Raw genomic sequence first — 15,656 nt, 5'->3', positions numbered from 1 at the left:
GCAACTTAGGAGGAGAGGCTGAGCTCCATGAAGCTGAGGGCAGTGCGAGGGTCCAGGAGACATATAAGGGGGATGCCAAAAGGCCTCTGGAAAGGCAACACCAAATCTCAGGAGGGAGACTGGGGCTATAGCCAAAGTTGAAGAAGCCTGGCAGAGAGGGGCTTGAAGTGTCAGCCTAAAGAAGTTTCCATCAAGTGGAGTGCTTTCATGCAGAATGAACGGTCTGAGAATGACTCACTGAGCCTCAAAAGGTAAATGGAATACTGGGGGCTCAGAGGTGGAAACCACAAATAAATTACCAGGAAATGTTTTCCTCATCATATGTAGAGAAATCAAATGATGGCTATTTTTTCCAAGGTATGAAACAGAACTTACCAGGTTCAAGGAATTCTACCCAAAACTCCCTATAAGAGGAGGACAGCATGGCAGGACAGCATCCAGAATAGAGAGAGGGAGCTATGGCCAATTTGAGAGCAAGTCTGGAAGGATGGCTGGCAGCAGGACAAGGGAGTCCCTCTGGACTGACCAGGGGCAGGATCCAGGAGTGAGGACATAGGGAGAAGCTATGATCCTAGGTCATACAGCAAGAGGGTAGGAAGCAGAGCCTAGAGACCTTCCATGAGCCACAGAGGTGGACTGAAACACCTGTGACCCAGAACACCATGTCCCCATGACTGCTGACAGCCTGCAAGGGGCCTCCTGAATGGGCTGTGGAGGTAGCAGGCTTAGCTACCTCTTTAACCTCCCTTCCCCTTTGGATACTCCCCTGTGCCAGTCACACTATTTCTTGAGCCTTTCACACTCCCTCTTGGAGGGAGTGTGCTTCCACATGGAACCACATGGACTCTGCTTCAGCTTCACAGGGAATTCCCTAAGCCAAACGGCTGAGAAAGCAACAATTTGAACCTGGTTTACAGATGAGTCTGCACCATCTGCTGGCAGGAGCTCACAGTGGACAGCTGTAGAGCCCAGGTGCACCTGAGAGAATTCAGAAGTGAAATTCCCTCACAGGCACACCTTTGAGTGGCACACTTAGCCTGCAAGGAGAAATGTCCTGAGGTAATGCATTTACACTGTCACCAGGTGTATTAACTGTATTTTCTTATGTTTTTGTATTGTTGATGCTCTGGCATTGAAGGCCTTGCTGACTGGGGAGAGACTGCCCCTCCCAGGACTAGCCAGTTCTTAGAAATAGCAAAAGACTTGCCCCAGAGTTTAACTTTCTTATGCAGCCTAACCAATCCAGAGCCTATGCTCCAAACTGCTTCCTTTACAGAACTCTCAGGGGGTCAGTCAATATTCTCCAGCTCTGAAAACCCCAGGGCCAGGTACCAATACAATTGGGGCAGCCCCCACAGCCCACGGCCTGCTGAAATCCTTCCAGCTAGCCAATCCTAATGCCTTCCCTTCACTTCCCTAAAGAAACCACATTAGAAGTTGTTGCCCACCTACTCCTCTCGCTCTTCCCAACTCCTCACCATTCCTCGTGCTTCTTTGCATGGCCCTGTGTGATGTGCTGTGTCTGCTACTTTTAGTGAGCTGACTATAAACCTCTTTCTTCATGACAGTCACTACTGTGTCTGCATGCCTTACCATACCCAATTAAAATAAATCCCAAGTACATTTTAAAATACCAGATAAGGATTGGTAACACAATGAGGGACTTGGAAAGACAACTGATCACATTTTGGAATGATGTGAATGGCCCCCCAGAATACAGATATTTGTGGCCTGTGCCTGTGACCAGCACCACTGGAATCATCAAGGATCTTATTAGAAATATAGAATCCTAGACCCCGCCCCAGACCTAATGGATCAGAATCTGTATTCTAATGATATCCTCTGTTCATTCATATGCATGTTAAAGTTCAAGATTCACTGGTCTGACTCACAATGTTTCTGCTTCTCAACCCTAAAACTGAGTTCTGCTTTTTAATGTTAGTGCCTGGATAGAAGCTGCTGCTGGGACACAAATGGTTCCAGTGAAGTGGAGACACAGACTAGACTGTCACCTGGCCATTTCAGGACCACTGTGCTGCTGGAAAATAGATACTAAAGGGAGTTACGGGCTTTGATGGGATGACTGATCCTCATTATCAAGGGGAACCAGGGTTGCTATACACAGTGTGGCAGGAAGAGGGGTGGCTGGGTGACCCTCAGGGGATCTCCTACTAATGTCCCATTCAGAGGTAAAAGTCAACGAATCACTACAACCCTATAGAGGCAGGATTACTAAAATCTTAGATTGGGCAGGAATGAAGATTCAGGCCACATTCTACATAAGGAACCCCACTACCAAAGCTCTAACTGAAGGCAAAGGGAGCATGCAGTAGGTGGTGGAAGAAGGAAGCAACAGGAAAAACTGAAAAAGACTTGGGAATGGGTGTGCTATGGAACTGTAGGTTGTTGGGAACCATCCCGCCTGGTTTCAGAAGCTGTAACCCCGCCGACAGGCAAAAAGGCCCCACAGCTAGGGGACTTTGGGAACATAAGCCACTAAGGAGACAAAACTTATCCTCCTGGCAGGGTGCAGCCTCTGCCTGGTTCCCGGTGTGGGGGTTGATTGGGCCTGAGAAAGAATACATAAAGTCCTGTGAAACCTGCTTTGCCAAGAATGCCCTCAATTTCAATGTTAAGGGTCCAAGCACAAAATAAGTTTGTTTCTCCAGGTTTTGTGGCCAAGTGGCATCATCCTGTCTACCAGACCCTGACTCAAAAGGACCCTGTGATCCCAGCAATGTTATCTGTAAACCATACCTCCTTTCTTTGATATGCATCCCTATGCAAGCTAAACTCAGTAAAAGCCCGCTGAGAGGGAGGCTGGAGACCTTTCTCCGAGAGACTGGTCAACCTTTCCTCCCCAAGCAGATCATGTTTTAGTAGACTTATTCTTATCCACAGCGGCCAAGAGAGCTCTGCTGGATGAAGTCCCCCACAGTAGGTGTCCAGAGCATCCTTCTGAATTATCTTGGTTCCACAGGTATCTTGTTTTTCAATGTCTTTGAGCTATTTTACAACTTTGTAAGTTATAGAAAACTGATTGGAGAGCAAATGGTTTTGTCTAAAAGAGTTACAACTGATCTCACCATTTGTCCAAGAAATCAATTACATTTCGTCATTCCTCTTGGCTTATCTGTCTGCTCTTTGGAGTCTCCTCTGAAATGTTTTTTAGCCCCTTACTGGATCCCTCATGAATTAGTGAGTTAAGTAAAATTTTTGACATGTGCTAATTTTATATTTATATAAGAGTCATGATTTTAACCTTTAAAAATTATCTTTTAACAAAAAACATAAATAGCAGTTATGAACTCGTGGCTGTAATGGGGTTCAGAGGAAAAATCCCCACTAACCTGGCTTGGGGGATGGGAGAAGCAGAGAATAGGGATTGGGAGATTTTGCCTATCTATGGCGACTTAGTTAGCTAGCTTCATAGTTATGTTAAAAAACTGTGCTACCAGGGAGATGGGTGTGACTTTAACCCATGATGTAGCTGGGGACTTGTTGTGCCTGAGCACAAGAGCTCTTGCAAGAGCTTGGAGTCAGCTCTCTCTGCATCACAGAGCCATGCCTCCCCAGACACACAGTGGCAGCCTAATAAAGGTACTGTACGAGGACTGGCAGATGTAACCCACTGTGGGAGGAGTCGGAAATGGGGCACGCCAGAAGCTCCGGGCCAGGATTTAGATCAAGTGTGTCAGCCATTCTCACTCTTGACCATGTGTAGAGTAGAAGTCGGGAGGAGGCATGCTGCCTACAGCAAGGAATTTTTGCCACACAGCCTGGATTAATAAGAAAGGAGATGCTGCCGCTGTGATCATGCCTGTTCTAGCTGACTCCAGAGGGGAAACGGACTTCCTTACCAGATCCTGTCCTGCTGCACCTGGGTTTTCCCTGGACTTTTAGGATCCGTGCCTTTCCTGAGTTTCACCAGAGTAACACGGCACATGCTTTTCTGGACTATTACGCGGAGGCCGATGACAACAATCCCCAGATCCCAAAGAGCGCTGCTGCGGAAGGGTGGCAACTCTGACATGGGTGGATGGGCAGTTGCGTGGCTGGCTTAAGATAAGAAAATGGGGAACTTTCAGGAATGATTTTGGCTAATAGCCTGATGGGAAGCATGGGAAATGATGGATCTCATGGGAGAACAGGGCCCAGAGCACAAGTGCTCACAGGGCCACCCCCATGATTGGAATGTTGAAATAAAAACCCGTTCTTAGCAGCATTAACTGTTGGGTCTTTCACCAAGGCACCACGTGAATGGGCCCCAGTCTGTTCAGTAACATGACCACTTGCATGGCTAAGGGCTGTAGCTTCTATCAATATTTCCTCCATTTCTTTGTTATGTATAGATTTAAGTATTTTAACTAGTTTTAATTTATTCTCCTTGTCCCCCTGGGGGTGTGTCATTGATGGGTTCACTTGATAATTTAATTTTTTAGAGTGCTGAATATTAAGATCAGATCCTGCCAGAGACAGAGGAAGAGAGATACTCGGCCTGGAGCTGGACTCAGCTGAAAAAATTTGGATTTGGCAGTAAATGAGTTGTACAGAATTCCTGCTGGAAGGTTCCTGGGGCATAAGCTTGCCTGTCACCCAGGCTGCTCGAATCCTCCCCAGTTCCTGAGTATCTTTCCCCAGCTTTCTAGTTAGGTTTATGAATTCCCATAAATTCCTTTCTGTTTAAGTTTTTGCCCAAAGACCTTCACTAGTGCAGTAGCATTGGAAAGTCATAAGAAGCTATGAATATTGAGAACAGTGTTCCTCAAATTGAGAATCCTGTAAAAAGTCCAATTTTCATTCAGGGGGTCTGGGCAGGGTGTGAGAGTCTTCAGTTCTAACAAGCTCTCAGATGATGTTGGTAATTCTAATCCACAGACCACACTTTGAGTACAGAGACTGAGGGCACTCACTCAATGCTTGTAGACAAGAGGCTGGGATGGGAAGTAGGAAGGAGCGAGATAAAGGGTGCTCAACGCTGTATAATGGAGCTTGGACTTGTTCATGCAGGGGAGAAGCAGTCATTTAAAGGATCCTGGGGGAGTGAAATGCATATTCCCATTTTTTAGAGCCTTCTGGAAGTTATACACAAAACAGAGTGTAAGGTGAGGAACAGAAGGCAGGAGAACCAGTTAGGAAGCATGGTAGGCAAAATAATAGCCCCTCCCTGTCCCCAAATGTCCTTATCCTAGTCTCTAGAACCTGTGAATACGTTACTTTATATGACAAATGGGACTTTGTAGAGTTATTAAATTAAGAACTTTCAGAGGGGAAGAGCGTGCCGGATTATCCAGGCAGGCATAGTGTAATCGAACAAATACTTACAGATGGAGCCCCTTTCCCAGCTGTGGTCACAGGGAGACGTGACTAGGGAAGAATGATCAGGATGACATGCTACTGACTCTGAAGATGGAGAATGAGACTCCAGCCAAGGGATGCAGGTGGCCTCCAGGAACTGAAACAGGTAAGGAAGTGGATTCTCCCCTAGAGTCTCGTGCTGTTTTAAGCCACTGAATTCATGGTAATTTGTCATAGTAGCAGTGAAAAACTAACACAGGGGGTGACAGCAACATTCCAGGGAAGAAATGAGGAGAGTCTCGCTTAATAGACAAGCAGACAAGGAGAGACCTGGTCTGAAAGGTTACCAGGGGAACAGAGATGAAGGGACGTGGTCGCAGCCAAGTGTGTGCACCCAGTTATCCAGCTGGGTGGTGAGGGATATGCCCAGGTTTCTCTCTTGGACAAATGGGTCTGTGATCAAAAGGAGGGAAAAAAGTGAGTGTGCAATGTGCATGCCCCAGTCTCCCCTAACGTTATTCAGCTCCTTTCTTCCAATTCCATTTTTACCAAGAAACCTTCTAAACTTTACTCTCAAGCTTTCCCTCCTGGGAAAAGCATGTGCTCACCAGCCAACTCAAACAACTATTCTCCTTGTCGGTTATATTTTTCACTCTAAATATGAATTGCCATTCTAGTTATAAACCAGGCTCCTGTGAGATGTCAGAGTAAAACAGTTTAACAGGGTTTGAGTTCTCCCAGAAGAGCTGACAGAACTGAATTTCTGCCAAGCAGAAGATGAGACCTTGAACCACAGTGATGCCAGTTTTGTCTCCTTACCTGACACAGTTTCCCTGCATCCTAGGCTGGAAGGGAGACCTGGAAGAGGCTGCCTAACGCTTAACCCCTGTGCCAAGTCAACTGAGAATCATGAGGTTCTGAGCTTACAACTTAAGAGCTATCTATAGTGCATACTATGAGGTTCTCAGTCTCTGGGAAGAACCCACCCCCATCTGGACCCTCTGCTTGGTAGCAGATGCGAGTCAGGGCAAGCAGTTCTGGGAAACCAAGCATGGCAGGTGAGTTCTGGTTTAACTGATCTAGAGGTGGCTGGTTTTACCATGTCGACTTCCTGGATATCTGAGAAAGAAAATAATGACTTTCCATACTCAATCTGAATTATTTCTTTACCTGTGCCAAACTGACTAAGTGACACCTTCTGAGCAAAAGAGGGAAAGCAAAGACACTCTGTCCCTCACAACACTGGGGGCCGGGATTGCTGCTATTCATGCCATGGCTCAGGTAAAGAAAGTGAGCCTCTTAGGCTCTTCAAAGTTAAGCTTCTTGTCCAGCACTGCTTCACTCAGTCAAAGGTCAGAGCCAGGATTTGCCCTCAGGCTCCTCATGACAAAATCCTCATCTTTTGCACTCTGACTTTTGCACCCTTCCCTCACAACCCACTCCTGCAGGTCTTTGTCAGTCAGGGTGACCTGATGGTTCTCCTGTCTAGAGGTGCTCGGCACATCTAGGGCTGTGACTGTGGCTCCCAAATCACCCAACAGTAACACATCCTCCAAACCAGTAGGCACCAAGAAGCCCCCTCCCACGTGTCCAGCCCTCTGCCAGCTGCTGTGGGGAAACAGTCATAGCACAATGAACAACAACTCCTGCCCTCCAAAAGCTTATTAAGCAACAGGGCTGAAATCAGGGGGCATCCGAATTGCAGAACTAAAGTGGAGAGAGCCAAAGCCGCAGATGCAGGAGCTGAAGCAGGTGTGCTGGCCTCTGGGACCACGCTCCTGCCCCCGATGCCAGACTGGCTCACAACGACAGCACTTTGTGTTCTACACGGTGCTTTCCAGACAGAGAAACTGAGGATCAGAGAGGAGCAGTTACTCACCAAAGGCCACACAGTGGCTTGCAGTAGACTGAAGGTCCACCCCCTGATTCCAGACACCATTTCCTCTCACGGTGCCTCCCTGCTTCCCCTACTCTGCACTCTAGCTCTAAAGGGGCAGTCCAGACGGGGGCGGGGGGGGGGGAGCTCCTGGGTCACACCAGGTGAGTCTCACGAGAGGAAGAGTAATAAAGGGACTCCTCTGCCCTGCTGCCAGTGCCCAAGGCAGAGAGTGCCCACCTCCCCCCACCAGTTCACACCCAGTCTCCCCCACCCAAAAGGCACAACTTACGTATTCTTTAATGTCCTTCGATTTCACGGCCTTGTAGGAATAATATGCAGGGTAAAGGGTGCCAAATATAAGCCTGAAGGGAAGAGAGAAAGAAAAAAAGAGAAATGTGATTTTCCTTCATCCTATTTGATGGAAAGTGTCTGTCTTCAATGCCATGAACAGTTCTCTAAGCTACAGAAAATACTCCTCTGTGGGCTCGATCTATTGTTCCTGAGGCCCTGAAGGTCCACTGCTCCTCCCTGAGATGTACTTAGGAACCTCCTGTTACAGCTCCACCGTCTGTACGTTTGGCAACATAGAAGGGTGAAGTGGGGTCATGAGAACCAACAATGGGGCGGAGGTGGGTAGCCAACCTGGGCAGCCAAGACCAGGAAACTAAAGGTCAAGCTTTCCTCTCCTGCAGCTAGCGCCCCCGTGATACTCTGTAAAGCCCGCTGACCTGTTGGGCTTCCTTCACCATTAAAACCTTTTCACTATAAGTTCCTTCAGATTTCATCCCTCTCATACGTGACTTCAGTATCCTGCTGCTAGAACCAGTTTTTCAATGGGAAACCCATTCAGGCCAACCCCCTGCTCCTGTCACCTCTATCCCCACCCCGCATTAACCCGTGTCTCACTGCTCTCAGGATGGAGAAGCAAAAACACCACCAGCACGACTGTCTGGGCATCAGCTCTCACTGACCTACATCTCAGCCCTGCCGCCAACGATCTGCACAGCACAGCTCTACCTGACCTCGTTCTCTCCACCTCGCACCATCCCCCCACCAAGCCTTTGCATGGGCTGTTGTCTCCTTCTAGAGTCTTCCCTCCCCTTTCTTTGTCTGGTTTGTAATGCTCGTTCATGGATCCCAGCTCCATCACGCCTTGTGTGTGCAAGCTCTCCCTGACCTCCCAACTAGGTCAGTCTCCCCAGGCACTTTCACAGACCCAGGTGCACATTATCAGGGTGCTCTTTACTACTGTTTGGATGATGCTTTGATTGACAAGATCTCCCGGTTGGACTGCAAGCGCCTTCGGGGCACAGAATGGATCTGTTTTCTCTAACAGTGTATTCCCAGCATAGTAGGCTCTCAGTGGATACTTTTAATTGTATAAATTGACAGAATGTTGGAGCTAGAAGTCTATTCACCTGACAGATAAGGTCATCCCCAGGTGTCAATTCAGGTGCAAACTGAGTGGGTAGAGGAGGAGGACTGGCCCCCATCCCACAGGAGCCAACATCTTCTGTGACAACCCATCGACAGAGTTTCCAGGGTCCCTGCAAGGAGACCCCACACTTGGGAAGCCCAAAGCCCTGGCAGTCCAGATGCAATTTACCAAGCAGTGGTCAATTTCCCACGGCTGCTGTGGCCAGGTAACAACACCTTGACATTCTGCATTTATCAGGCTGCCCGGGAAAAAAAGTTAGCTGAACTGAGTCAGCCCCTATGATGCTGAAAGGGAAGGGGTTTTGTAACCCCTGACTCACACAGGGCCTTGCCCTAAATGCTTCTCAGGCGCCACCTCAGTCCTCAGACCACCTTGGTTAAAGGAGCCTCGTTCACGGACAAGACACCAGGGCACAGAGCGGTTCATCACCTGCTTGTCTAAGGTGCCACTGGAAGACTGGCTGCTGGCTGCCAGGGTGGCTCCTCCAAGCCTGGCTTGGGAGAGAAGCCACCTCTGTGAAGGCTGGGATTATATGTGGGGAGCAACACAAGCCAGCAAAGGGGACAAGTATCTGAAAGGAAGGGGGAAAGTGAGACCCAGGTAGAAGAGGAGAAACTTAAGAAAGAGAGGGAAGGCTTCAGGCAGGCTGAGGGGGACACAGCCTAGGGAAGCCCACAGGCTGCTATTAGCCCACCTGGCGAGGGAGGTCTTCCCAACCAACCCCTCTGCCCCCTCCGAAGCAGTCTCAGAGACCAGAGGTGGTCTGCTCTCCGTGAGGCCTTTCCTGACCTCATGGCCCCCTGAAGATTATTAGCTTGTTCTCTCCTTCCTACATGCCACAACACCCCCTTTTCTTTGCCCTTATCCTTACCACTTGCAGTGATATATTCAGTGTCTGTCTCTGCCCCACGATGTTCCACGGAGCCAAGGATGGGGTCTGTCTCATTCATCACCACACTCCCTGGGTCTGGCAAGTGCTTGATGAGCACATGGTGTTCAGTGTGTGAAGTTGCCGAGTGGTGAAGGAAGGGGTGGAGCCACCCAGGGCACATTCACGACCTTGGGACTGAGGTCTCAGCAGCAAGGGGGATGCCAGAGGGCAATGGCTGATTCAGCAAAGCCTCGGGCAACATGCCATGAGCTCCTCTGGCACAGATGCCCCAGGTCTGCCAGGAGGGTTTCCGGGCTCTGCCCTGAGGCGGGGTGTGACCAGCAGAAGAGAGACAGGTGTGAAGTACACAGTCACTGAGCAGCTGCTAGATTTGCTCCTCTGTGAGCTCCCGTGAGCAGTGCCAGCTCCGAGGGTCACAGAGCTGGAAGCCTCGGTGGTGTGCTCTCCACCTGCCAGGCTCCTGCTGTGCAGTGGCTGCCAGTGCCCCCCACCTCACAGCATGGGGACAGAGGACAAACTTGCTTTTTTAGTCCCTGAAATCTCAATAACCCTGGCAGGTAAAGGAGCACACTTAGCATTTCACTGCCTAGGGAAGGAAGAACAGGATTAAAATGGCAAGTTCCTCTAAATCTATTTTGGAGAAAAGAAACAACAAATGAAGCAGGTCCAAGCCAAAGGCTTTGGGACCTGTGTCCATGCAGTGCCCTTGCCAGGCGCTTCTCCACGAAGCCCACCACCTTCCTCCCCAGGCTCACAGCCTGCCCCTCCCCCAGCCTCCAGATCTCACAGCCAGCAGCTGTCTCCCAAAGAGCCCTTTTCACTCACCACTGTGACTTCCCCTGCTCTTTGTCCTGCCTGAATCTTACAGCATGATCTTCCTACAACCCCACAACTTTTTTCCAGATAAAGTCTCACTAATCCTTTAATATCCATCACAAAGAGCCACTTCTTCTGTGAGTCTTTGATCAGTTGTCCCTCAGAATTTTCTTGACTGTCTGTAAGTCTATCATAGCCCTTACGTAGTAATATTAGTAAAGTATTAAAAATAATGATATTAATGTCACTGAGTACTACTAATGCCAAGCACTGCTCTACAGGTTGTAAACATTGTCTCACTTAACACTCTCAACACCCGTATGGGGTAAGATTCTGTCACTCCATCTCACAGGTGAGAACACTAAGGTCCAAGGAGACAACAGCCAGGAGCAGAGCCAGGATGTGGGCCCAGGCAGCCTGACATCAGGGCCCGTCTCTCTCCTCTGGGGCTACCTGTGCTGGCTGCGTCAGCCTCCCCACCCAGCCCGCGCAGCCCTAGGTGATCAGTGGGGTCCCTAGTGCCTGGCACATCCCCTGCCCTAGTGGATACTTGAAAAATGTCTGTTGAATGAATAAAGAACAAACAGTTGCAATCTCTCTCCGAGGAACTTAACCCACCCGATAGATCCACAAAACTCTCTCTACAAGGTCAGGAGGAAAGCAGTAAAATACTTAGCATCCACAGCTACTTCAGTGCTCACCATCAGCCCCAGAAGAGGGAAGGGAGGAGGCGTGAGTGCCTCTAGAGGGGAGACCAGGCTCCCTGCTAACACCCTCCTCCCAGTTACCTATGAATGGACTCTCGCACTGCACTTCACGGCCTCAGAGCTCTGCACCCCCCTTCCATTCTCCACTGTCATTTACTGTTACCCTGAAGCCCTCCACGCCTCACTTATCAGCTCCGTTTATCTGCCTCCCGTGCTTCTCCTATCTTTGCCCTTCCTCCCTCCTCTTGCTGCAAGTTAGGGGCCCTCATCCAGGGTTGCCTCCCCAACCTCCTCCATAGCTGCAGCACCTAGAAGGGGCTGTCAGTCTCATGTAAACGCTATCCTCTAAGGCAGTGGTTCCCAAGCAAGGACAATTTGGTTTCCTGGAGGACATCTGGGCAATGTCTAGAAACACTCTGGTTGTCACAACTGAGAGACTGCTACTGGCATCTAACAGGTAGAAGCCACGGATGCTGCGCAGCATCCTACAGTGCACAGGATGGCCCGAAAACAANCACCATCAGCCCCAGAAGAGGGAAGGGAGGAGGCGTGAGTGCCTCTAGAGGGGAGACCAGGCTCCCTGCTAACACCCTCCTCCCAGTTACCTATGAATGGACTCTCGCACTGCACTTCACGGCCTCAGAGCTCTGCACCCCCCTTCCATTCTCCACTGTCATTTACTGTTACCCTGAAGCCCTCCACACCTCACTTATCAGCTCCGTTTATCTGCCTCCCGTGCTTCTCCTATCTTTGCCCTTCCTCCCTCCTCTTACTGCAAGTTAGGGGCCCTCATCCAGGGTTGCCTCCCCAACCTCCTCCATAGCTGCAGCACCTAGAAGGGGCTGTCAGTCTCATGTAAACGCTATCCTCTAAGGCAGTGGTTCCCAAGCAGGGACAATTTGGTTTCCTGGAGGACATCTGGGCAATGTCTAGAAACACTCTGGTTGTCACTACTGAGAGACTGCTACTGGCATCTAACAGGTAGAAGCCACAGATGCTGCTCAGCATCCTACAATGCACAGGACGGCCCGAAAACAAAGAATTATCCGGTTCGAAATGTCAGCGCTGCTAGTATGGAGAAAGCCTGCTCCAGTGTGCTGCTGTTCCCAGTCCTCGGGCCCTGGGCTCTCCCCCTGACCATCAGAGGCAATCTGCCCTGGGAGTTTAAAAAAATGCCAACATCCAAGGCAAAATAGCAAATGCTCAGATAGGACAGAATAGTCCAAAACGGCAAAGAACACGCACCTACCCATTGGCCAAAGTCAGGGAAAACACAACTCTGAAGCTACGTGTTAACCTCCCAGAGCTCTGGACAAGAAACGAGAGGTGTTGCTCACATGCGTGAACCATAACTGTGACACCAGTTACAGTCACTGAGGAGGGGTGCTCACGACTCCCTAGAGCCCACAGAGGAGCGATCGCTGGCCAGGGGCTCAGCTACAGGCAGTGGCACCGTGGCTCCCGATGGTGGCCATTATCTCTGTAAACCATGAAACAGACTGTATTTCCCACAGTCTTCTCAGGTACACTAGTGTCAGATAACATTTCCCAAGTCACAATAAAATGGAAAACTTTTAAAATCAATGCTAGCAATATTTTTTGAAATTAATTTTTTAACACAAGGAAAATAACAGGCCTATTTGCTTTTCACATTGTGACAAAACAAATTGAATGTAAGAACTGGTACACCACATGTGAGCTTCTCGGATGCTTAATCTCTTGATCTGAATGGTAGTTATGCAGAATTTGGCTTTATAATTACAAGTATATGTTAAACTATACACATATGTTCTATGTATTTTTCTCTATGTATATGTTCTTCTTCATACTTTTAAACATTTTAAAAATATTTATTTATTCTTACAGAGAGGGGAAGAGAGGGAAAGAAACATCGACGTGATAAACAGATCGGGGAATTCCAGATGAGATAGAGGTGTAGACAGAAACGCTTTGCTTCCTCACCCAACCAAAAGAAGATAACAACCAATTTAAAAACAAAAAACTGCCAAACTTCCAGAAATCAAACTGCATGGGAGTCCAACAACCAAGGAGTTAAAGAAATGCTCATCCAGACCGGTAGGAGGGGCAGAGACGGGGACAGAGAGGATGTTGCAGTGAGGCAGTGGACCGTGGGGGCAACCCCTCATTTCTGCGCAGAGAAGCTGGGAGGAACAACTGGGGAGCAAGGCGAAACTGCAAACCCAGGGTTTCAACGCGGGAAAACTAAAGACTCAACACGTCAGCTGTAAAAACCTGTAGGGGTTGCCGCATCGGGAGAAACTCCCAGCCTCACAGGAGAGTCTGTTGGAGAGTCACACGGGGTCCTAGAACTATAATGCCACCCACATGGGAATCTACACCTCAAAGGGCACAATCCCCTTGACCTTCTCTGGGAGGCACTTTATCTGTCCTTCCATTCTAAATGATAGCTTTGCTGGATAGAGTGATCTTGGACATAGGTCCTTACCTTTCATAACTTGTTCCAGCCCCTTCTTGCCTGTATTCTCGTTTGAGAAAGAATAAAGTTATCAATGGAAAGCGAGGGAAGTGATGGAAAGTGGGACAAGAGCCAGCAAGCCCCACTGTTCCCTCTATGATCCCTCCCCACAGGCAGTGCCACAATGCACTGAAGAGGGATGCCCCACCCTAGCAAATGTGTAAGGCTCCGCCCCTCACAACATAACAGGTGCACCAAGACAAAGTAATGTGGCCCAAATGAAAGAACAGATCAAAAAGAGCCGAATGAGGAGGAGATAGCCGACCTGTAAGATACAGAGTTGAAAACACTGGTAATCAGGATGCTCAGAGAAATGGTTAAGCTCAGTTGCAAAATGAAGGGAGAAATGAAGGCTACAGAAAGTAAAATAAAGCAAAATGTACAGGGAAACAGCAGGGAATGGAAGGAAACTGGGACTGAAATCAATGATTTGGAACAAAATGAAGAAATAAACATTCAATCAGAACAGAATGAAGAAACAAGAATTCAAAAAATGAGGAGAGGCTGAGGAACCTCCAGGACAACTTTAAATGCTCCAACATCCAAATCATAAGGGTGCCAGAAGGAGAAGAGGAGAGCAAGAAATGAAAAACTTTTTGGAACAAATAATAAAGGAAAACTTCCTCAATCTGGAAAAGGAAATAGACTTCTAGGAAGTCCAGGAAGCTCAGAGAGTCCCAAAGAAGTTGGACCCAAGGAGGAACACACCAAGGCACATCATAATTACATTACTCAAGATGAAAGATAAGGAGAGAATCTTAAAAGCAGCAAGAGGAAAGGAAAGAGTTACTTTCAGAGGAGTTCCCATAAGACTATGAGCTGATTTCTCAAAAGAAACCTTAGAGGCAAGAAGGGGCTGGAAAGAAGTATTCCAAGTCATGAAATCCAAAGACCTACATCCAAGACTGCTCTACCCAGCCAATCTATCACTTAGAATGGAAGGGCAGATAAGATGCTTCCCAGATAAGGTCAAGTTAAAGGAGTTCATCATCACCAAGCTCTTATATATGAAATGTTAAAGGAATTTATCTAAGAAATAGAAGATCAAAAACTATAAACAGTAAAACAACAACAAACTCACAACTATCAACAACCTACCCCCTGTCAAAAAAAAAAAAAAAAAAAACTAAGCCAACAACTAGAACAGGAACAGAATCACAGAAATAGAGATCACATGGAGGGTTTTTAGCAGAGATGGGGATGGGGAAAATGAGGGGAAAAGGTACAGGGAATTAGAAGCATAATTGGTAGGCACAAAACAGACAGGGGAGGTTAAGAACAATATAGGAAACAGAGAAGACAAAGAACTTATGTGTACAACCCATGGACGTGAACTAAGGCAGGGAGAATGCTGGAGAATGAGGGTTATAGGGAGGAAGGAGATAAAGGGGAGAAAAATATTGGGACAACTGTAATAGCATAATGAATAAAATATACTTTAAAAAATAAAATAAAATAAACATCGATCAGTTGCTTCCCACACGCACCCCAACCGGGCACCAGGCCCACAACCCTAGCATGTGCCGTGATAGGGAACAGAACCAGCAACCTTTCGTTTTGCGGGATGATGCCCAATCAACTGAAGCACGTGGGTTAGGGCTTTATTTCATAATTTCAAAGAAATGGTGTGCCATATCCAAGAAAATGAATTTGCACAAAGTCTTCCAATTCACAGAGGCATGCTGTTTCCAGAACATTAAAAGGCATTAAAATTTACACTGATTACATGTTGTGCTTTTAGTTCTTACTAACATAAAAATGTATAATTTCTAATTACTGAAGGTTTTTTCTTAAAAAGCTTACAAATCAATTTTTATCACTTTCTATGAGTATCAGTTCTCCAAGACTGTCTTTGCTGTCTGTTCTAACAAAGGGTGCTCCTTGATTCTTGAGGTCCTTTTGACATCCCAATAAATATTCTATAATTTTCAGTATGGAAAAACTTTAAAACATGACAGACATATTTGAAATCTCCTACACACTCTTTCCTGATACATTCCACTCATTCTGTCACCAAAATAACCACTACCCTGAATTTGGTACTGATCATTCTTACCATGTGTTTATTAACCTACATAAGCCAAGAATAGACAAAAAAATTATACCTCCTTAAACATTATACAAATGGA

General features: G+C 47.6%; 1 protein-coding gene across 4 annotated transcripts in view; it reads right to left on the bottom strand.

The window, feature by feature from the left end:
- The window catches only part of REEP1 (receptor accessory protein 1), a 104,622-nt gene that overhangs the window by 48,336 nt on the left and 40,630 nt on the right, over window positions 1-15,656 (bottom strand). For all 4 annotated transcript variants that reach the window (XM_037039095.1, XM_037039107.1, XM_037039113.1 and 1 more), the window contains exon 2: window positions 7,467-7,539. In XM_037039095.1, the coding sequence (XP_036894990.1) occupies window positions 7,467-7,539 (73 nt within the window). The remainder of the gene's footprint in view (window positions 1-7,466; window positions 7,540-15,656) is intronic.

This window comes from Sturnira hondurensis, unplaced genomic scaffold, assembly GCF_014824575.4.
Source record: "Sturnira hondurensis isolate 20B ecotype Veracruz unplaced genomic scaffold, ASM1482457v3 Scaffold0002039, whole genome shotgun sequence".
NCBI classification, from domain to species: domain Eukaryota; kingdom Metazoa; phylum Chordata; class Mammalia; order Chiroptera; family Phyllostomidae; genus Sturnira; species Sturnira hondurensis.
The sequence above is the reverse complement of the archived record's forward strand: the minus strand, read 5'-3'. Positions and strand labels throughout refer to the sequence as shown.